This window comes from Meleagris gallopavo, chromosome Z, assembly GCF_905368555.1.
Source record: "Meleagris gallopavo chromosome Z, MGAL_WU_HG_1.1, whole genome shotgun sequence".
NCBI lineage: Eukaryota > Metazoa > Chordata > Aves > Galliformes > Phasianidae > Meleagris > Meleagris gallopavo.
In genome coordinates, this window is record NC_139435.1 from 37,157,868 (window position 1) to 37,181,567 (window position 23,700).

The 23,700-nt window shown below is 39.9% G+C and overlaps 1 protein-coding gene across 2 annotated transcripts in view; it reads left to right on the top strand.

Annotated features, from left to right (window-relative positions):
• The window catches only part of PCSK5 (proprotein convertase subtilisin/kexin type 5), a 280,415-nt gene that overhangs the window by 183,542 nt on the left and 73,173 nt on the right, over positions 1 to 23,700 (top strand). For both annotated transcript variants that reach the window (XM_085214353.1, XM_085214354.1), the window contains 5 exons: positions 6,909 to 7,045; positions 18,407 to 18,550; positions 20,338 to 20,440; positions 20,966 to 21,159; positions 23,104 to 23,188. In XM_085214353.1, the coding sequence (XP_085070479.1) occupies positions 6,909 to 7,045; positions 18,407 to 18,550; positions 20,338 to 20,440; positions 20,966 to 21,159; positions 23,104 to 23,188 (663 nt within the window). The remainder of the gene's footprint in view (positions 1 to 6,908; positions 7,046 to 18,406; positions 18,551 to 20,337; positions 20,441 to 20,965; positions 21,160 to 23,103; positions 23,189 to 23,700) is intronic.

Here is a 23,700-nt window from a genome sequence, read left to right on the forward strand (position 1 = left end):
AGTGGATCACCTCTGCTGGTGCAGATTTTTAGAAGCGTGGCATGCAGCCTCTTCTTCAGTGCTGGTGAGATGCTTAGCTAATAGTAGTGAATCTGTTGAAAAATACAATGGTTTATAGCGGAGAATTTGCTCTATGAAATAGTGGTTTTGTTCTCTTCGGATATGTTGTAGTTTCCAAGGAAATAAATTGGAGGCATTATTTTCAGAGCAACCTACATACATTTGCACCAACTATGGTGAGAATGAATGAATCTTTTCCTAGCTGTATGTAGACTTGACCCACCTCAATATTATCATATCAGCATCATGTTTCACTTTGAATGAATTGAATTATTCAGACAGTCAGTCTGATGCCCTGAGCCTAATCAGTTACCACTTTTCAAACATACTTGACCCATCAGGATAGGAAAATCTGTTTAGAGTGAAGTTTCTGAAGATATATGTATGAGTTGAAAAACACACAGATTCTTTTACAAGTCATCTATAGAATCAGCCACATAGCTGGCTAAGCAGTGCAGCACATGGAACTCAGCAGCTTGACAGATATTTTGGTCATGACAGAAAGTTTTGTGCTGATAAGTATAGTCCTGGGGGACTTGATCTCCACAGTTAAAGATGATATTCGCTGTATTCTCCACTACCTCAGACTGGCAGGTACTGTACCCTGTTGTTCACGCTGCTCTTCTCTAAACAAGTTTTTCATGACAGCTCAAAAGATTTCTCCATTGCTCTATAAATTTAACTGCAATAACAAATATGGAGTATAAATTTAAGGAGGAAAAAGTACTCTTTAAATAAATCCTACTTAGATCTCACATCCAGAGGTTTTAAGTGATCTTCCCTGACATAAGTATATGAGAAAGTTTCTTAATTGCCTGTGCGCCCTCCAACCATTTCTTTTTTTCCTGAGTACTTAAATGAAGGAGGGCAATCTGATTAAGTCAGTTTGGACTGTCTGCAGCTCTTTAGGGACAGGTGGTTGAGCCCAGCATAGAAGAGCCATTTCGAGGAAAATAGTTGACCAAAGCATTTGAAATTGCACAACTCTGTACTCTTTTCAAGATGTAAGTTCACTTTAAGTCTTGTGACCAATTAGACCTATAGGCAAGGACAGCCTGACTGTCAGGCTGCCAATTTAGTAGGCTGGAGCCCATCATAAATACAGACTGCTCTAACAGAGGAGAAAATAGCCTTATTTTGCCAGCTACTGCAGTGCTTGCAGCCCCAACCACCAGCTTGTGCAGGGTGTATGTTTTTTGGCTCTCCATGTCATCAATTGAATATATACAGCATGGCTGTCAGTCAGATCAGTCGGATGCAGCTGCAGTTTCTGGGATGAGAAATAGACCTGGATATTAAAAACAGACTTTTATGTGTTTACCTCTTACTGTTGTGATGAAGGACTGTGGTATCAACAAATAGATCCCCACCCTAACTGCCTTTTCTCACACAAAACCAATTTGCTTCACTAATTAAAACAAAATCTACTTTTTGTGCATTTTGTATCTTGGAAATTTTCTGATAATAATTTAAACTTTTTTTTTTTTTTTTTTTTTAAACTCTTGTAGATTTAGCTCAGAGACTATCATGTTCCCAATTTTGGAGTCTCTTTAAAGTGGCTAATTGTCACTCGCGTGAAAATCGGCTTACAAATGAATATTTCTGTTTGAAATTACTTTCTTAAGCAGAAAGGTAGTGCAATTTATAGGCTGAGTGGATGGTAGTGAAAGAAGCCAACTCTCTTTAATTTATTTTAAGGAAACAAGTAATTTACGCTCTGTAAACTTATGTTCTCATACAGACCTACATATGGTACATACAGAGTATATTAAATTATTTCTGATAGAAAATAAGTCATTATCTTTAAATACAATGCTATTCACCGTATCAGCAGCCCAAAATTAATTTCTCTGAATATAGATGGTCATAAAAGCACATCCTCTTTAACTTGAATTGCTTTACCAAGAGAGGTCACCAGAGCAGTTCTAGTGTACTGCTGTGATTGTGTCTGACGAACCTGATTTCATTCTATGACAAGGTTACCCACTCAGTGGATGAAGGTAAGGCTGTTGATGTGGTCTACCTGGACTTCAGTAAAGCTTTTGACACTGGCTCCCACAACACTGTCTAGGAGACAATGGGTTTGGGTGGATGTATGCTCCACTGGATGAAACACTGGCTGGATGGCTGGGCCTAAAGAGTTGTGGTCAATAGAGCTAAATCCAGTTGGCAGCCGGTCACGAGCAGTGTCCCCCAGGGCTCAGTACTGGAGCCACTTCCATTTAACATCTTTATTAATAATCTTGATGAGGGGATTGAGTGCAGCCTCAGTAAGTTTGCAGGCAACACCAAGTTAGGAGGGAATGTTGATCTGCCTGAGGGGAGGAGGGAACTATGGAGGGATCTGGACAGATTGGATCAATGGGCCAAGGTTAACTGTATGAGTTTCAATAGGGCCAAGTGTTGGTTCCTGCATTTTGGTCACAAACCCCAGGCAACCCTACAGGCTTGGAGAAGAGTGGTTGGAAAGCTGCCTGATAGAAAGGGACCTTGGTGAACTGATGTACTGATGGACAGTCAGCTGAATATGAGCCAGCAGCGTGCCCAGGTGGCCAAGAAGGCCAATGGCATCCTGGCTTGTATCAGGAATGGTGTGGTGAGCAGGACTAGGGAAGTAATCCTACCCCTGTATTTGACATTAGTGAGGCCTCACCTTGAGTACTGTGTTTAATTTTGGGCACCTCAGTACAGAAAGGACATTGAGGTACTGGAGCATGTCCAAAGAAGGGCAACCAGGCTGGTGAAGGGCTTGGAGAATATGCCCTATGAGGGGGAACTGAAGGAACTGGAGCTGTTCAGTCTGGGGAAAAGGAGACTGAGGGGAGACCTTATTGCTCTCTTCAAATACCTGAAAGATGATTGCAGGGAGAGCAGGGTTGGTCTCTTCTCACTGGTGACAGGTGACAGGATGAGGGGAAATGGCCTCATGTTGCTCCAGAAGAGGTTTAGGTTGGATACTGGATGGGAACTGCTGAATTACGGCCTGAACCTCTGTTTGATCACCTGAGGTGAGCAATGAGTCAGCCACAAGGCAATTCACCTGTGTAGCCTGAAGGGGTGGAGCCTAGCTCCACCTCTCCTAGACCCATTTAAGAGCTGACTACCAGTGGGAAAGGATCTCTTCTGGAGATCCCTCCTCTGGAGTTTTGCAGTGAACCCAGGATGTGGGTAAGTATTCTATCTATTCTCTTTTTGTTACTATAATCTGCTTTGCCTAACTCTCTTGTTTATTTCATAATTATAACATTTTTATATTCATTGATTATACAGATATGAGGAAAACTTCTTTACAGAAAGGGTTGTTAAGCACTGGAATAGGCTCCGCTCCCCACGGAGGTGGTTGGGTCACCATCCTTGGAGGTGTTTAAAAACTGGATGTGGTGCTCAGGGATATGATTTAGTGAAGGTTTGTTAGAACTATGGTAGTATGGTTAGGTTGTGGTTGGACTTGATGTTCTTTAAGTCTTTTCCAACCTGAGTGATTCTATGATTCTGTGAATCTATATCAACAAATAAGTTATCAAGAATCAAAAGCTGTCACTTAGTTTGGTACAAGTGTGCTACATACGTGAGTGTAGGTGTTGCAGTTACTGGATTGTTCTAAGCATCTTGTTAACTAAAACAACAATTAATCATACCATATATTAATAACTTACTTGTTCATGACCGGCTATGTGTGTTTCCTTACTATGAGTTTTGATTAGGCATAAGTCTGACAGATAACAAAATTAGTTAACAAACTGGACTGGCTCCAGACTTCAGACTCTTAAAATAAGCTATTTGATACATGTTCTTTTTGAATCGGAAAAAAATGCACCTGACAGTTTTGTAACTACTTCAGAAATCTCATTCTTTCATTAACTTCTCTGAAGGGGAAATCTTACTACTTTTTTTCTGAGAGTTTCATAAGAGAACATGAGAGTGCATAAACAGAACAACACAAAAATACTTGAGCCTTTGAGTTGATATAACTAGCAGATAGCCTTAGACTCATATCTTGCTACTAGTTTTAACTTTTTTTTTAAAATGTCTGTAGCTTTTTAACTCATTTGCAGATTCATTTGCAGAAGCAAAACTCATACATTAAAAGATGACATTTTAAATCTTGCATCATAAGCTACCACTCATTTCCTCGCTGTGTGCACACTTCACTGTTTGGTCTCCGTAAATGTTCAGCATGTGCCAGTGTCGCTTCTGCATGGAGGAATTCAACCTCTACTGCCATACTACCGACGTCTGCCTCGGGAGCTGTAGGTCAATATAATGAAGTAGGAAGCATTACTTTCAGAGCAGCCCTCATAGAGCCTACAATATAACTGTACAATATTGATATAATACTATGTAATTTAGTTGTCAAATTGTCAAGAAGGAATATTGCTGCCTTGACTGATTATTAGCATATTCAGAAATTAGTACATTAGCTGTCAGCAAAATGCCATATGATAATTTGACTAGCTGTTGGAAATAACCTACATAATGATTTAAATTAAACGTAGCCACATGCAAACACTGGGTAGTGACTGGATAATAATTTCTACCCTTTCAGTAAATGACGTGTGCTATATGTTTGTGATATGTGCTGTATTCAAATAACTGAATTAACAGTAACATGGAACAGACTAATTTCTGATGGCAGAATGTATATATGTATATACATGTATACATGTTTATACTGGATTGTGTAAGAAGAAAATCTCAACCATTTATCAGTGAAAATAAAATCTTTAAATTGAAATAGATATATATCTATATATATAAGGAGCACTGTTGTAGGCATTCATTCAAACTGGAAAAGGGTTGTGTACATGAGAGTGAAAATCAGATGTGTACTGAGTGTGTGTATGTAAGGTGCACCATGCATACAGTTCCATACAAGGCCTATTCAAGTGAGGACTGGATCTGTAGGCCCACAGCAAATCTGGCTCCATGCGTTTTATTGGCCGGTTTTCAGCAAGAGATATGGCACTTTTTTACAAGAAACTGACATTTACAGTGCTTTTAAACTATTTTCCTTTCCCGCTGTTTGCCTGTTCACCTAAACAGTCTTCTGAGACTAGAGCTTGAGATGTACTTAGAAATGAACAGTAAGGAATCAAGTTATTGTAAAATATTGTAGTACTTCTGTACACTTTTACATCTTTACTCCTTAGTAGGGAAATATTGGTGATAGGTAGATGGCTGGACTAGATGATCTTGAAGCTCTTTACCAAACTTGCTGATTCTGTGATTCTATGATTCTAGATTTTTATTAATTTCCATTGAAAGAAGGTTTTAAATTGACTGGAGTTTCTATTGTAGGGAGCATTTTTTTTTAATCAGAAATGTTTAAACATTGCTTTCAGCAGTAAAACTTTCACATGTAAGAACCAAGGTAAAATAATGAAAAATATACATATACGTGTCTATATTTATTTATGTATATATATTTATTTTTTTCAGTGGTGAACTGTGATTAGATCTTACCTTCCATTCGTATCTTTGGAATACCAGACAAAACACCGCGAGCACCGAATAGAAGTCCAAATTCTCTTGTGACTTTCCATACTTTTATTAATAAAAATTCCAATTTTAGGTATCAAAATACGGCCAGTCCTCTCTCTTTCCTCATCAGATTAGCATCACTTTGCAGATTCTGAAATCTTACATTGTACAAGAAACTGTTATAATCCAGGCCTGAGTTTCAAACTCTTCACCCAAGATCTCAGTAATTACAGTAATGTTGTTAGTTAGAAGGAACCATGATGACATCAGTCTTTCAGTTTTACGCAAACTACTTAGGTCATTCTGAAAGTAATGCCTCCATTTTATCTCCTTGGAAACTACAACAGATACAAAGAGAACAATAGTGTTTAATAGAGGAAATTCTCAGCTACTAAACGCTATTTTTCAACATAGCCATTACAGTTAGCTGTGCATTTTTGTGAGTGATGAACTAGAGCCTGCTATTGTGGAAAATCTGCACCACTGAAGGTGACCTACTGTCACCATCACCACTAAAATGCACCACCCACTGCCTCACTGTGCTGACATCCACTGTTTGATCTCCATAAATGATTAGTGAGTGTTGATGAATGTCAATGAGTGCAATCTTTTCTGCATGGAGAAATTCAGTGATACAACTTTCCTTCATCTGCCATGTCGAACACCATTCTATTATACTGCCCCTCTACTGCCACTTGTCTCATGGGAACAAAATGTAATGGTATATTGTTAGGAAGGTTCAACCTCTGCTGCAATACCACGAACATCAGCCACTGGTGTTCTGGGTCAGCATAATAGGATAGGAGGTATTACTTTCAGAGCAGCTCTCATATAGCCTGTCAAGTATAGAGTGATAATTTGATCATTTAAGATTGGATACCAATGTCTCTGTTACATTTCCTTTCCTATAAGGAGTTGCACATATTGATCTATAATACTGTCTTGTTCACTCCATCATTTTTATTTTTAATTCCCTTTTATGTATTCCAATCCAAAGTGAAAAATAAGTGCTACAGAAATTTTCCAGTATACAAGTTTGTTTTTACTTCATGCTGTGTATTATGCACCTTTCCTAAGAGACAAGGATCATTTAATATAAAAGTAATGACTTTTTTTTTGTAGTGAAATCTCTTTCCATTCTTTCGTATCATGACAAATGATGACATGTAAAGAACCTCCTCCACCAAAAAAGTAAGGAAACTCTTGAATATACTTCAAAGATATGTGGGAAGACCATCTTGAATAACATGTATAGGCACAGATGAATGAGCTGGCTTATTAGCATATCATTCAGTAATCTGCATAGTTGGAGGCTTAGCTCCTCAAATATTATAGTTCACTTAATATAATGTTGTGATTTATTGTAGGCTATTTGATCATTCCATGGAAGGATTTAAAAACTGGGAGTTTATGACTACTCACTGCTGGAGTGAAAAAGCAGCAGGTGACTGGATCTTGGAAATCTGTGACACGCCATCTCAGCTGAGAAATTTCAAGACTCCAGGTAGGAATCTGATCTTTATTTGGGCTCAGTGAATTTAGAATTACGTTTGCAGTTGTTAATACCGCTTTGACTGTTTTCCACCATTTATATACAACCGCAATGTCTGATAGTGTGAATATGAGTGTGAAGCCAGGACTTTAAAGAGAATCATAGATTCATAAAATGGCTTGGGTTGGGAGGGACCTTAAAGATCATCCATTTGCAGCCTCTTGCCATAGGAAGGGTTGCCAACCACTATCTAGGTCTTCAGAAGAGCAGACTTTGAACTATTCTGGACCCTGCTAAGGAGAGTCACTTGGGATTCAGTCTTAAAGGGTAAAGGGGTCCAGGAAGGCTGACCACTCCTCAAGAAGGAAGTGTTAAAGGCATAGGAGCAGGCTGTCCCCCTGTGCCTTAAGATGAACCAGGGGGAAGAAGACTAGCGTAGGTAAACAGGGAGCTTCTCCTGAGGCTCCAGGAGAAAAAGAGAATCTACCTTTTGTGATGAAAGGATGAGCAACTTGGAGAGAGTATGAAGAAGTTGTTAGGATGTGCAGGGAGAAAATTAGAAAGGCAAAAGCCCAACTTGAACTCAGCTTGGCCACTGGAGTAAAAGAGAACAAAAAAATGTTTTTACAAATATATTAACAGCAAGAGGAGGACTAGGGAGAATCTCAGTCCTTTACTAGATGCGGGGAAATGACTACTAAGAATAAGGAAAGGGCTGAGGTTCTCAATGCCTTCTTTACATCTGTCTTTAAAAGTCAGACCAATTATCCTCAGTGTACTCAATCACCTGACCTGTAACTCTCAGATGGGGAGCAGGATAAACACCCCATGATGCAGGTAGAGATAGAGACCTATGACTCCACCTACTCCACTACTCCACTGTCATAAGTTCATGGGGCCAGATGGAATCCACTCAAGGGTGTTGAGGGAACTGGTGGAGGTGGTTGCTGGAGAGGTTTCAGAGGATTGGAGGCTTGCCAGTGTAACTCCCATCAACAGGGTCGTAAGGAAGATCCAGGGAACTGCAGGCCCAAGAGCATGACCTCAGTGCTAGGAAAGATTATGGAACAGATAATCTTGAGTGAGATCACATGACGTGTGAGACTGTGCGTTCACAAGGTTCACAAAAGTCAGGTCCTGCTTGACCAACCTGATCTCCTACGATCAAGTAACCCGCCTGGTGGATGAGGGAAAGGCTGTTGACGTAGTCTAACCTAGACTTCAGCAAATCTTCTGACACGGTGTCTTTTGACACAGTATTCTCTCGGAGAAGCAGACAACCCATGATTTGAGCATGGCAAAGAACTGGTTGGCTAACCAGGCCCAGAAAGCAGTGACAAATGGAGTTAAATCCAGCTGGCCATGAGTGGTGTTACCCAGGGGTCAGTACTGGGGCCTGTCCTGTTCAACATCTTTATTGATGACCTGGACAAGAGGATTAAGTGCACCCCCAGGAATTTTGCAGATGGGAGGAAGTGTCAGTTTGTCTGGAGGTAGGAAGGTCCTACAGAGGGATCTGAACAGGCAAAATAGCTGGGCTGAGGCCAGTAGGATGAACTTCAACAAGACCAAGTACTAAGTCCTGCACTTTGGCCATAACAATTTCAGGCAATGCTGCAGGCTGGGGCAAAGTGGCTGGAAGACTGTGTGGAAGGTGTTGATCAATGCTTGGCTGAACATGAGCTAGCAGTGTACTCAAGCGGTCAAGAAGGCCAAGAGTATTCTGTCTTGTATCAGAAACATTATTGCCAGCAGAAATAGAAAAATGATCATCTCACTGTACTTAGCACTGGTGAGGCGACATCTTGAGTACTGTGTTTAGTTCTGGGCCCCTAATTACAAGAAAGATATTGAGGCCCTGGAGTATGTCCAGACGAGCAACAAAGCGGGCAGGGGGTCTGGAGCACAAGCCTTACAAGGAATGGCTGAGGGGACAGGAATTGTTTAGTCTGGAGAAGAGGAGGTTCAGGAGAGACCTTATAGCTCTCTACAGCTACATGAAAGGAGATTGTGGCAAGGTGTGGGTCAGCATCTTCTCCTGTTTAACTAGCGGTAGGACTAGAGGGAATGTCCTCAAGTTCTGCCAGAAGAGATTCAGGATGGATGTTAGGAAAAATTTCTTCAGAATAATGGTTAGGCGCTGGAATGAGTTGCCCAGGGAGGCAGTTGAGTCACTGACCCTGTGGTCAGTGGACACCCTGGAGGTGTCCAAGAAATGTTTAGATGTACTAAGGGACATGGTTTAGTCAGAAAATATTGCTTGCAGGTGAACAGTTGGACTGGATAACCTTGGAGGTCTTTTCCAACATTGGTGATGCTATGATTCAATTGTTCTATAGATCAGGCTGCCCAGGACCACATCCAAATGTCCCTGAATGCCTCCAGGGATGGAGCGTACATAGCTTCTCTGAGTAGTATGTGCCAGTGCCTCACCACCCTTTTAGAAAAAATTTCCTCCTAATATCTAATCTAAATCTCCGTTCTTTTATATCAAAGCCATTCCCTCTTATCCTATTACTACCAGAGTATGTAAAAAAATCAGTCTCATTCTTGCTTGTAAGCTCTCCTTAAATTCCTCAAATAGTGGAAAGGCACAGTGACATCTCCATAGAGCCTTCTCTTCTTGAGGCTGAACAAGCTCATCTCCCTCAGCCTTTTTCCACAGGAGAAAAACTCCAGCCCACTGATCATCTTTGTGGCCTCCTGTGGATCTGCTCTAACAGCTCTACATCTTTCTTGGATGTGGGGACCCTCCATCTGAGCACAGTACTGGAGATGGGGCTTCAGAAGGGCAGAGCAGAAGAAGCCAGTCATCTCCCTTGCCTGGCTGACCACCCTTCTTTTGGAGGCACCCAGGTTAGATTTGGCCTTCTGGGCTGCAAGTTCACACTGATGGCTTACATCTAGCTTTTTGTCCACCAGAACCCCTAAATTCTTCTTCACAGTGCTGCTCTCAGTTGAGCTCTTCTCCCTGAAGTATACCACTCATCACTAGCTTCCAGCTGTGCATAAAACCATCAACCACAGACCTCTGGTTGTGACATTATAACCAATTTCTTATCCCCTGAATAATCTATGCTTAGAAACCATATTTTTCCAGTTTAGAAATAAGAATGTGATATGGGACTATATCAAAGGCTTTGCAGAAGTCCAGGTAGATGACATCAGTTGTCCTTCCTTTGTCCACTGAAACCATCGCTTCCATCATAGAAGGCCACCAGATTGGCCAGGCATGATCTGCCTTTGGTGAAGCCCCACTGGCTGTCTTATATCACCTCCTCATCTTGTATGTATCTGAACCTGTCTTCCAAAAGGAACTGTTCTGTGATCTCCCAGGCAGAGAAGTGAGGATCACTGGTCTGTAGCTTCCCTGATCTTCCTCTCTTCCATTTCTTAAAAATGGGAGTGGTTTCCCTTCTTCCAGCCACTGGGAACTTCTTGAATACAAAAGAGTGGCTTGGCAACAACATCAGCTAGTTCCTTCAGGACTCTGGGATGCCGTGTCCTGTGGGACCCACAGTCTCCTATGTATTCAGTTTCAGCAGGATACTCTTCTCTTAAAATAAGAGGCATTTTGTTCCCTCGAGCCTTGCCTAGATGTTCAGGGACATGAGCGATGTCTGACGGGTACTGAGTACTGAGGCAAAGAACTTGCTGAGTACCTCAGTCTTGTTGGTGTTCGTTTTTGCCATTTTTCCCTGCATGTTTTTCAGAGGCAGTGCACTTGCTTTGGCTTGTCTCTTCTGACCAATGTATTTGAACAATTGCTTCCTGTTGCTATTTACATCTCCCATAAAGTTCAGTTCTGTTTGTGCCTTTGCTTTCCTGATCCCATCTCTGCACATCCAGATGGCATGCATATATTCTTCCCAGGCTGCACATCCCTGCTTTCATTGTCTGTGGATTTCACAGAATCACAGAATTGTAGGGGTTGGAAGGGACCTCTAGAGATCATCGAGACCAACCCCCCTGCCAAAGCAGGTTCCCTACACTAGGTCACACAGGTAGGCGTCCAGGCGAGACTTGAATATCTCCAGAGAAGGAGACTCCACAACCTCCCTGGGCAGCCTGTTCCAGTGCTCCGTCACCCTCACCGTAAAGTTCTTAAGCACATTCATGTGAAACTTCCTGTGCTGCAGCTTATGTCCGTTTCCCCTCGTCCTGTCTCCACGTACCACTGAAAACAGACTAGCCTCACCACTATGGCCGCCACACCTCAGATATTTATAAACCTGGATCAGGTCCCCTCTCAGTCGTCTTTTCTCAAGGCTAAACAGACCCAGTTCACTTAGCCTTTCTTCATAGGGGAGATGCTCCAGGCCCTTCACCATCTTTGTGGCCCTCTGCTGGACTCTTTCCAAGGGATCCCTGTCTTTTTTGCACTGGGGAGCCCAGAACTGGACACAGTACTCCAGATGAGGCCTTACCAGGGCAGAGTAGAGGGGGAGGATCACCTCCCTCGACCTGCTGGACACGCTCTTCTTAATGCACCCCAGAATGCCATTGGCCTTTTTGGCCACGAGGGCACACTGCTGGCTCATGGCCAACCTGTCATCCACCAGGACGCCCAGGTCCCTCTCTGCAGAGCTCCTCTCCAGCAGCTCATCCCCCAGCCTGTATTGGTGCATGCAATTATTCCTCCCTAGGTGTAAGACCCTACACTTGCTTTTGTTGAACCTCATCCGGTTTCTTACTGTCCAGCTCTCCAGCCTGTCCAGGTCTCGCTGAATGGCAGCACAGCCTTCAGGCGTGTCAGCCAATCCTCCCAACTTCGTATCATCAGCAAACTTGCTGAGGGTGGCCACTATCCCCTCATCAAGGTCATTGATGAAGATGTTGAACAAGACCGGACCCAGCACAGACCCCTGGGGGATACCACTGGTTACAGGTCTCCAGCCAGACTCTGCACCACCAACGACGACCCTCTGCGCTCTGCCAGTCAGCCAGTTCTCAACCCACCTCACTGTCCACTCGTCTATCCCACGCTTCCTCAGCTTTGTTATAAGGATGTCGTGGGAGACAATCAAATGCCTTTCTAAAATCAAGGTAGATTACATCTACCGCTCTTCCCCCATCCACCCAGCATGTGACAGCATCATAGAAGGCCACCAAGTTGGTCGAGCACGACCTCCCCTTGGTGAACCCATGCTGACTACTCCTGATAATCTCCTTTTCTCCCAGTTGTCTGGAGATGGTATCCAGCACAAGCTGTTCCATCACCTTTCCAGGGACAGAGGTGAGGCTGACAGGCCTATAATTACCCGGATCTTCCTTCTTGCCCTTTTTGAAGACCGGAGTGACATTGGCTATCCTCTAGTCTTCAGGGACCTCCACTGTTATCCAAGACCTCTCAAAAATGATGGAGAGCGGTTCGGCAATGACCTCCGCCAGCTCCCTCAGCACCCGTGGATGCACCCCATCAAGTCCCATGGACTTGTGGATTTCCTTCTTTCATTTAACCAACAGCTCAACCTTGCCAATTTTCTGCCTCCTCTGCTTGATAAATAGCATTTTTCCTAACTTAATTTATCGATATGCTCTTCATTTTTATTGCTGTTATTTACAATTTAAGATATGGTTGTCTCTTATTCTGAACTTTCATCTGATTTCCAAAAAGAATTTCACTTTCTTAATGGTAAATGGCCTCTTTTTAGCCCTCAGATCTGTTGCTTCAAAGAGTAAAAATTGTCTTTGGCCATTCAGAATTAGATCATACCAGATAAGACTACTGTTACTTCTGACAAGGCAACAGAGTCAGTGCTTTAATCAAAACCTAATTTTACTAGATTGAGTTTTCAAGAATAAAGATAAAAAACGAAAACTGCAAGTGCCACATTTGAAAGAAGTTATAGTATTTCCAATGCAGGCATTTGTTTTCCTGGTTGATGATTACAGTTTTTTCACCCAATTCTTCCACATAAGCTAGAACAGCCCAGAGTGAAGTTTGCAGTTTCTCTCATAGCTAAGAGAGAATCCAAGTATTTATTTTCATGTTGCTTTTCTTTGCTTTGTATTTGATATCCTACTCATAATAAAAAGAGTAGCATTTATCAGTGTTTATATAAATTGAAAACTTCACTATACAGCAGAAAGAAATTCATGGCTTGCTGCACTGATAGGCTGCATCATGTTCCAGCCCATAGGCAAAATGCTGAGACCTCACAGTTGTCTGCTTATAAACTACACTCTTACAAAGAATTTCTGAGGCAACAAACATTCCTCCCCTGCTTTTAATTTCCCCTGTGCTGTTCAATTTCATTCACCAACTTCAGTAGAACTGTTTTGAAAGACATGGAGATTGAGGTAGGAGTTTTCAAAGAGACAGGAGTAAGTGCTTACTTCTGTTTGCTAGTTTTGAGAGATGAATATATAGTTCCCCATGGGCCTACCAGAAACTTCAGCCTTAAAAACCATTTTGAAATACATAGTTTGTATGCAGACAAAAGTAGTAGTTTTTGCGTGTATATTGATCATAATCTTTCTTCAAAGCTTCACATCAAAGTAAGTAGAAAGCCTTTTGTAAAAACAATCAAAGAGGAAATATCACTTAAACAAGTAAAGATGTGAATAAAACAAAGGTAAGAGAGGTATATACAACTGATAAATTGGAATTTATTTGTCTCTTACTCCATACTAACACTTACTCTGAACAGCAAGTCAGAATGTAATCATATTACTTTGGAAGTGACAAATCTAGTTCATTGCTGCTTTCTGATAACTTAAAGTTAATTACTAGAATTCTGCTATAAAATAACATTTTATTTATGACAATTTATATTGTATATTTAGGACAACAATGACATTAGCAGTAGAATTAATTCATAATTCTGTGAACTACAAGATACTTTACATTTCAGCAATGTCGACTCAAAAGGCAGACAGGATTATTTTTATTTTTTTTATTTGATAAAAACTCATTCTAAATTCTGAGAAATAGATGCTAACTGGAAGCCATAAAAATCTTTGTAAATAAACAGTGATTAAAATGTGAAATTCTTAAAATCTCCATGCTTTAAAATATGGAAGATTAAGTAATATGAATTGTGTCAATTCAGCTTTGTCCAAGAAATGCCCATTATTACTTCTGCAACTAGAAAGGGAGATGGAATAAATTTTCTTTTGGTTTGTTGAATTATTCACATTGGTCAGAAGGCTATGTGCAGTTCACCTGTCTCCTCTGAGAGACATGTTTACCTTGAACAGTTGTGCCAGGAGGGCAGCTCATCCAGGCTTTCCTGCAGCTTGCAAACTCAGTGTGTCTATTTTGGCTGTGGTTTGGAAAAAGCCAGGGCACAGGAGGAATTCTAATGTGAGAACACAGTTTTGTCCTGTCTCCTTCCTATTCCAAGTGGATAATAGGCCAAACTCAGCTGGGTTTTTACAGTTTTCTTTGTACAAAAGAAAACCTTTCATTTCAATATTATGACAAAATGGAACTGCTGATTTTCTATGTAAAAAAAAAAAATCTGAAACATAGATCAGCTTCACACGACTGCTGTTGAAACAGATGGAATTGAATGAGAATTTTAGTTCTTTAGTTCTGCTCTTCATTAGCTGAATTGTGTTCTGTTTAATGCAGCAGATGGGCAGAGAGGCAATCTCTCTGCTTTTTAAAAAGTCTTTTTGCCTGTCTGGCCACCAAATCAAGTTCTCTTGTTGCTTTTCTCCGTTGTCTGCATATCCCGATTTTTTTCAGAATGCTAAACTAGCAATCACAACTCATTTTTTTTGTGAAACCTGGTACGTAATATAGCGTGCAGCAGTCCATTCTGAAGACCAACATAATCATTGTTATTTTCAAGATTGTTCAGCAGCAAACAACTTCTTATTAAAGTTGATGAGGTCTCCAAAGTGGTTAGTATTATATATTCAAGTTGTCAACTGTAAGCACAGAGTTTTAAAAATCCTGATTATTATCCTTCAGAGCTCTGAAAGGAAATAACATTGTCAGTTCTGCAATATTAGCTTCATTTTATCTGCATCACTCTTTCCTCATCATGGCTTTACATTGATGAAAGGTTCTTAGCAAAGTGTCATTAATTCACAAGGAAATGCAGAGCAAAGTTTCCAGTACACTAAAAGGGACACTCAAAAAAGGTATTTGGCAAAGTAGTCATAGACTACATAGAACAAAACTATACTGATTTTTTTTTGTACATTCAGATAATTTTATGTGCTTTTGAATTTGATAGAAGAAACAACAACTACATAATTTGAATGTCATAATTTACTAAAAGGAAAACAGACAAAAATCAGTGTTTTTCAACTCAGTCTTGCACTTAGTAATCCTAAAGCAGCCAGAACCTCTGCAGCCTAGCGGATAGGGTAGACGTTTGTGCATACTGCAGAACCTAATGGGTCATCCAGTAGGCGTGAAGGAGAACCAAAGAGCAACACACTTCAGCTATTGCCCTCTTTTCTGTGCCCTGGCATGCTCCCTGCACTGAAACCTAGAACAGAGCCATTTTGAAAACTCTTCATCTAAGCTATTTACAAGACATCACTCATAGCCCTTTTATGTCACCAAATCACTACATACATATCCAGCTTTACACTATTCCTGCATGCTTCTCTTCCATATAATTCACTGTATTTGGTAATACATCCCTCAGCTTTCTAGACTTATTTTTACCTCTTAATGAAATTTGTCCAGTAACACGTCAGTTCAGAAAGTTGTGAAAGTGCATGCCATATATTCAGCTGTTTAGTCATGTTAGAGATAGTCTATACACTGAACAGGATATGAACAGAAGGTACTTCCATGCAATTTATGGTGCCTGTGTAGCCTGCAGTTTATCAGGCTGATATCGCCATCATGCCTGTTTCTTGTTTCTTTGTGTGCATGTGTTTGTTTAACTATTGAAAGGTCTTATAATTATGAGCTGAAGTTTTCCTGTAATCAACTTGAGAACAAAAACCCAACATGCCATCATATCCCTGTCCTGGCAAGGCAATGCCACATCTGTTGCCTGTAAAGAATGGCAGGGTCCAGTTCATAAAGCAGTGCATGAGATTTCTGCATTTAATTCTGTAGAATTTATGGAAGTGGACTTGTGCTTGCTGTGAAACACTGTGATATACCCTTTCTTTTGCACATATAACATGGGTCCTCTGTTATGTACTAAATATAAGCAGAGTAAGGGATTATTCTAGCCAAACAAAATGATGGAAGCAGCCAAAAATGGGGAAGGAAAGATTTTGGCATAAATGTGCGTACTTTGTCTATTCATTATTAAAGAGAGTGTATGTATATATAATCGTTCATTGAAATATTTTCATTTTACAAATTAAACCTGCCTTGAGGCGGGCTTCATTTATTTGCTGGCAAGTCACATGAATTTTTTTCCCCTTTTATTTACTGAACCGTTCTTAAAAGGCAGCTAATCTTTTGACAGACCCTACATTATTCCTCTTACTGCTCTTTTGCATTAGGTATAAGGTCAAAGCTCCAAACCTTCCTGCCAGTATGTTAGTACAAACCCTTCCAGTAAGTCTGGACACAAACAATACTCTGTGCCCAAGAAGCATCAGTGCCTGTGGTTATTTTTAGTGGGTCCTTGCAAATATTTTTTGCAGTATTCAGTACTTTTACCAGTGTTCTGGAAGACACATAAAATCAACACTTTGAAATTTTAGTGATCATTGGAGCACAGTAAAGGCAAGGAAGAAAAATTTAGAGTAACAAGGGAACGCAAACAGTTTTCAGCTGCTTTCAATATTTTATAATCAATATGCTGTGAAAGTGAGTTAAAATGCAGAAAGGACAGAGAGCATCCATGGTGAAGTTATATTCACTCCAAGACAAATCACTTAAGAGAGCTGTGTTAGTATCTGTCAAATAGTGATCATTCTTTGGCAATAGGAGATTCTTTAGTGTAGCGAGATCTGGATGAATTAGAGAGCTGGACAGTCATCCACCAGATGAAGTTTAACAAGAGCAGGTGCCAGATTTTGCACCTGGAACATGTCAATTCTGAATATATGTACAGAGTGGGGGAAAAGAGGCTGGAGAGCAGCCCAGTGGAATGGGGATCTGGGAGCTCTGGCTGACAGCGAGTGGAACATGAGCCAGCAGTGTGCCCTGGCAGCCCAAAGGGCCAACCGTATCTGGGGTGCAGCAGGTCCAGCACTGCCTGCAGGTGAGGGGCTGTCTGCTCTGCTCTGTGCTGTGCGGCCTCACCTATAGCACTGGGTGCCACAATAGAAGGACATAAAACTATGAGGAAGCGTACAAAGGAGAGCAGCAAAGATGGTGAATTGTCTGGAAGGCAGAATGTGTGAGGAGCAGCTGAGGTATCTTCATTTGCTCAGCCAAGAGAAGAACAGGCTAAGGGAGGTCTCATGCTGGCGTCCAAAAATAGAATCTTTTAAATTCAGAAAAAAATGCTCCCTGCTCCCCTTTTCTCTTGAATCTTCTGATGAGAACTGTACATTTCACAACCTGCTGCTTCAACACAGGTAAATGTAATCAAGAGATTAGGTTAAGACCAAACTTAATTACCACATTTTCAAGCCAGGACATAATTTTTTATCTATCACTGCTCGAAGTGTTATTTCAGACCTGAGTCTTGCACTTTTCATGGAATTAATTTATTGGTGAGTGTGGACAGGGAGGCAAAGTCTGAATATTTACACTTTACGTTTTGACAGCTTGGACTCACGACTTAAAAAAACACAACAGAACTTACATAAAAGTACTTAAATACTTCAGGCTAAAAAATATTTGTTTTCTTCCATCGTTTAGATACTGAGAGGGTAAAATATTGGTGATGAAGTCAGAAAGTGAAGTGACATATCTGCAAAATAACTAGGCCAAAGAAATGAGAAATCATGCTTGTTTGGAAAAGGACGTTGATATTCTACTATAGAGACTTTAAAAGAGTTTGTTTCGTCTTCGTTGAGATGTATTCCATAAAGCAACGAAAAGTACTCATGAGTAATAATTGACAAAATATAACCCTGTTCTTAAGTCAGAATTCTGAATACAGCTAATGAACTGAGAGATATAATAATAACTGGACAATTCATTTTCTGAGGAAAAGTGAAATCTATAGCAAAAGCTCCTTGATGAATGCCAGTATAAGTTTTCCAAATAAATATATAGCCTAAGGTTTTTGTTTATGGCTTACATTGAGTTCCCCCGTACAGACTTTTATTAGACTTACAAGAGGAGGAGTGCAAAAAATACTGTGCAAAATCTGGTTGAAAAAAATTATGCTTTCTCAGTTTACAGTGAAACAGAGATTGCACTGTCAACATTAAACTAAGCAAAGTCTTCCATGCCTACTCAGAGTTCCTGTTCACAGGTGATATATTTTGTAAGACAGAGAAAATATGAAATGATTTATAAAACTAGATTTTTAATACTTTTAGGCAAATTGAAAGAGTGGTCCTTAGTACTGTATGGAACATCCATCCAGCCATACTCACCAAGAAATGATTTTCCAAAAGTGGAAAGAGTACGCTCCAGTCCAGTTGAAGATCCTACAGAAGATTATGGAACGGAAGATTATTCAGGTTCGTACATTAATTTACTCTGCGCATTTACTGCCCTGAGACTCTGCATATATAAAACATTAGACCTTGTATTGTCAAAATATGGTCACACATTGTAAAGACTCCTGGCATGCTTATTTAGTATCTGCTTTCTTCTGTGTTTTGTGTTTCTTAGATCTTTTGCATTAGTTCAAGACTAGGATTCTGTTGCCATTGTAGGATCTGTGGCCTTCAGTGCCTGGGAATTAGGCAGTACTGAAAGTTTCCAGAAACAAAAATAAAAATAGCCAAACAGAAATATGTTTAATAAATTGAGCTTTTCGTGAATTTTCTCTGAGTAGAACAGTAAGGTTGTATTTATATTTCATCTAATTAGTTAGAAGTGCAGTGGCAAAATTGATAACAATTATGCAGGATTTATGATATTTGTAAGTGGAAAAATCAATGCACTGAAGCTAGAACACAGTGTTGACAGAATGACTTTGCAAAAATAGTTTCATAAGAATATTCTTGGTATGAAAGTAGTGGGAGTACAGAACAATTTGTTTCATAACTTAATGTTCTATGAGTTTAAGACAGTTTCATATTTTTAAGCTATGGTTAACATTCTGTGTAGAATGTACTACTTTTCATAAATATTTATATATATGTATGCACAAACGCATATATGAAGAATACTATTTTCTACATATACGTGTGTTGTTTCTTGTTCATCCCCATAGAAGTTTTTTAGTATTTTCATTAGGCTTCAAAAGAGTTAGATTTTTTGTGCTGCAGGATAAGTCAAGCGGGCAGTATTCCTACATGTATTCCGACAGTGTCAGTACCTTTACATAGATGATTAGTGCTGATGAATCTTAAGCATAACTCCTGCAAGCTAACAGCACAGTGTTCAATTTAGAAGTTTATGTTATTACAGTGTCCTGTCATAGTGTGTCAGACACACAGTCCCTATTTTTGCTGGAGAATTGCTCAATCCCTTGTTTTGGTAGATGACGAAACACTGCTGTCTCTGCTGTAAAGGTCACTAAGCTTTTGTTGTATGAACTTGCTCTTGTTCAAGTTTACTTGATATTAAGAGCCATGTAAAGGTGTCTGGAAAGGTTAGAAGTTTCATTTACTATGGAGCAATGATCCTGACACAGTTGAGAGTTCACACATGTCCTTGTCCCTTATATAAAGGCAGGAAATGATGGCTCTCTCATCCCCTAGCTGCTTGGAACTGTTTGGAAAGTGTAAACATGACTGTGGATGAGATGAAGGACTTGCTAATAAGCAAAAGTTAATTGAGGCTTTTGCAGCATGTAGCAGCACAGAGGGAGGTGAGTCTGGTCACTGGGGGTTGGATCACTTCTGCTGTGTTAGCCACTCAGACCACCTGCCCATTTGTTGACTAGAATAGCTGCTGATTATATTGACCTGCTTGTGATAAGCAGTGTTGCTAATCATTCCATATTATGAATTTCAGAAGCCTTTGCGTGTTTCTAGATAAAATTTAGATTGATTTGTTAGCCGTTAGAAAAGAGACTGTTTGGATCCAGAAATAGTATCTGATAGATTACATAGAGGATGCCATGGCTGTTAAAAATTATGTATCAATGTGAACACATGCTGAGGCCAGAGTCTGCAAAGATCTTCAAATATTAAAAAATTTCTCCTTTCACTGTGGTCAAATTACAGTTTGGACATACGCTCAAATACACAAAAACATAGTAATTGTATTCTGTGTTAAAATAGTATATTTTGAGAGGTGTTAAGTACCAAAGGAGAAGTTTTAATTCCTTTCCTGTATTTTGCTTTTAATACAGGTCCATGCAATGCAGAATGCAGTAAAGTAGGGTGTGATGGGCCAGGACCAGATCATTGTACTGACTGTCTTCACTACTACTACAAATCCAAGAACAACACACGGTAAGACCAAAATTAAAAAAAAAATCTTTTTTAGATTCCTTAGTATGTATCTTAACTTTCTTTTCTCTTCTCTTTGCTGCAGTCATGGATATTTTCCTCTGATTTCGACAAATTTTCTTAGGAGTTAAAAAAACTGTTTCAGAATTTCAAGTACAGTACTCAAACACTCTTCCCTGATTATTTCCTCATTTTTTTTGTGAGAGGTTATTTGTGTGTAACTGTGATAGCAACCACAACTTTAGTGACTGTACTTGAATAAGATAGGAAAAAATGTAGATCAAAAATCGTACAGTATGACTGTCTGTCGAGGTGTTTGCCGGTGAGATAGCATATGCTGTAGGAAAAAAAAAAAAGCAGAAACAGCCTGATGCAATGCTGTGGAAGATTACATGATCATTAGAAAACACGTGATCATTACAAAAGCAGCAATGCTGAGAAATACTTCTGCTTTGCAGTCATGGTCCAGGAATGTGGTGGCAGGTTATTTCATTAACGACTCTGCCTTCTCTTCCCTGCTGTCTGCAGGATCTGTGTTTCGACCTGCCCACCTGGTCACTACAATGCAGACAAGAAACGCTGTAAAAAATGCTCACCCAATTGTGAAACCTGTGTTGGAGGCCATAGTGACCAGTGCATGACCTGTAAATCTGGCTACTACCTGAATGAAGTAACCAATAGCTGTATTACCACCTGCCCCGATGGGTTTTACCTGGATAAGAGTTAGTATTACTTATTATTTCTTTATTTTGGGCTACAGAATTTGATCTGGGGACGCTGATGGAATACTGATAAGCAGGAAAAGTATGTTGAATGTATCTATCTTATCCTAGTCCTCTTATTACATTGTTGCTAAGTGTGATCAAGAATCTACTCAGAAATTAACCTTTCTTCATTTTAAAAATCATGCTTAGAGACAGGATTTCATTTGTGGTTGCAAATGGGAGTAACCAGCAGAATGAAGGTAGTCCACAGTCAGCTGGAGGACAGAGCAGGTTACTGCAGCTCCAGAAGGGAAAGGCAGCATCCAGATTGTGAACACAAAGTATTCCTATTCCCCATTCTCCCATGCTGTGGGAATGCTGTAGAAGAGGCAGCTGAGAAACTGACCGTGGTTGCTGAACTAGATCTCTGAGAAAATCAGGCTCCTCAGGTGGAAAAGGTAGTTGCAATTAATGTTTCCTGCAGGTTTCTGACCTGTAATGATGTGATAACTCAGGAGCAGTAATTCTCTGCTACATGAGATGCAGGGCTTCCATTTCCTCCTGAGATTGCCAACTTTGTGTAGCAAAAATGGACATATATTTAAACATACACTTAAACTACACGGACTTCAGTTATCTTTAGACACGTGCTTAAAATATGAACATGTACTCAGAGTGCTTGATTCAACTGCAAGCCCTGAGCGAGGGTTGCTCCGAAAGTAATGCCTCCTTTTCTGTTATGTTGACCCACAATTTCAGAGGCAGAAGATGTTGATAATCTGAACATTCCCATCAATATTCCATTACATTTTGTTGTGAGACAGATGGTAACAGAGGGGCAGTCTGACAAAATGGCGTCTGACATGGAACTGAGAATGAAGCAAAGGGGTGGAATTGAATTTCTCCATGCAGAAAATGTTGCACCAACTGACATTTATCAATACTTGCTGAATATTTATGGAAACCAAACAATAGATGTGAGCACAGTAAGGTGGTGGGTGGTGCATTTCAGCAGTGGCAACAGCAATGTGAAAGACAAGCAATGTTCTGGATGGCCAAGCATCCATGCCATGAAATGAAGAGCATCTTGACCAGCTCATCTGTGTGAATCAGCTAATGGTAGTGACTGTGTTGAAAACCAGGGTTTTGTAGCTGAGAATTTTCTCTATCAAATAGTGTTATTTGCTCTTTGTATCTGTTGTAGTTTCCATGGAAATAAATAGGAGGCATTACTTTTGGAGTGACCTACGTAGATACCTAACCTTTTACTCTCTGTGCCATGAAGCTTCTGTTCATTTTTGAGGATTAGTAAATGCAGGTACTACTCTAATTTTTCCATTTGCCACTGTATGAAAACTACAGTGAAGGGATTTCCCTTCCACCCAACCAAGATGTGTAAATGAAAATTTACAAAAATGGGACCACAAGGTTTTTCTTCTCAGAGTTACATGGCACCGCATCTCAGAGACTTCTCTTAAAGTAGGGAGCTCGTGAGATGGAAAGGCAGATGTTAGGTAAATTATGTCCCAACTTGGTTAAGATCAAAATTGTTTCTTTGAACTGCAATACATGTAAGATAAGACAGACTATTTGCATGTAAGGTGTAAAAAGTAAATTGCAGGATAGTTTCTGGAACATATGGCAGCCATTAGTGTTTGACTTGCTATATGAAAAGCCAATTTAAGTCCATACTGTAAATAGTTAGTTTAAATATAAAGCGTTTACAAAGATTTTTGAACAAACTCAGAACACGATATTTCTGCAGAGCCTTCAGATATAATGAAGATAGTGTTTATGAATAGACTTGCTGAAGGAAAAACCTAATGACAGAATTTAGACATTTTTGTTTGTCTTTCTGGTTTCAAGCTAGAAAACTGTAAGACACATAATAATATCTCCAGATAGTTTTATAAAATATAACTGACCAAGGTTTTCTGGGCTGTTTTCTTTTTTTCTTTGTAGATAAGATTGTTTGCCGAAAATGCAGTGAAAATTGTAAGACATGTGTTGAATTCCAAATCTGCACAGAATGCAGACATGGGCTAAGGTAAGGAAAAGAAGGCTGTCACTAAACGCAGTACCCAGAGGCTAATGAGACTGGATGTACAGTGAAGAATGTTAGATAGCTACTCAACCTTGAATAGCCCCCATTTCACGTTTTCCATTGATGTTTAGGTTTTAATATAGTATTTTATTGTGCAGCTTTGTGCCAGTTTGGCCAACAAAGGGTTTTTAAAAGACCTTTCATTTCAGGTAAAATAAAAGCCACAGTCATGTGGAAAACTGACTTCTGCACTTCTTTGACCTTCAGTGTGGCAATCAAGGATTATTTTAGAGGTTGAACTGATGAGTCATATTAATCTTTGATTCATTCCTGTGATAGTTAGAAACTATTTTCTTATCTTTATTGTGTTTCTTCATACATCCAGTTATTCACTTATCTCAAGTACCTCAGGCTCCATTCTATTATGATATAGTATGCACATTATTTTAAGCAGCAGTGGATATTTTTATTTCATAGGAGGACTTAATCATTCCTGAAACTGATACGTAAAGCCC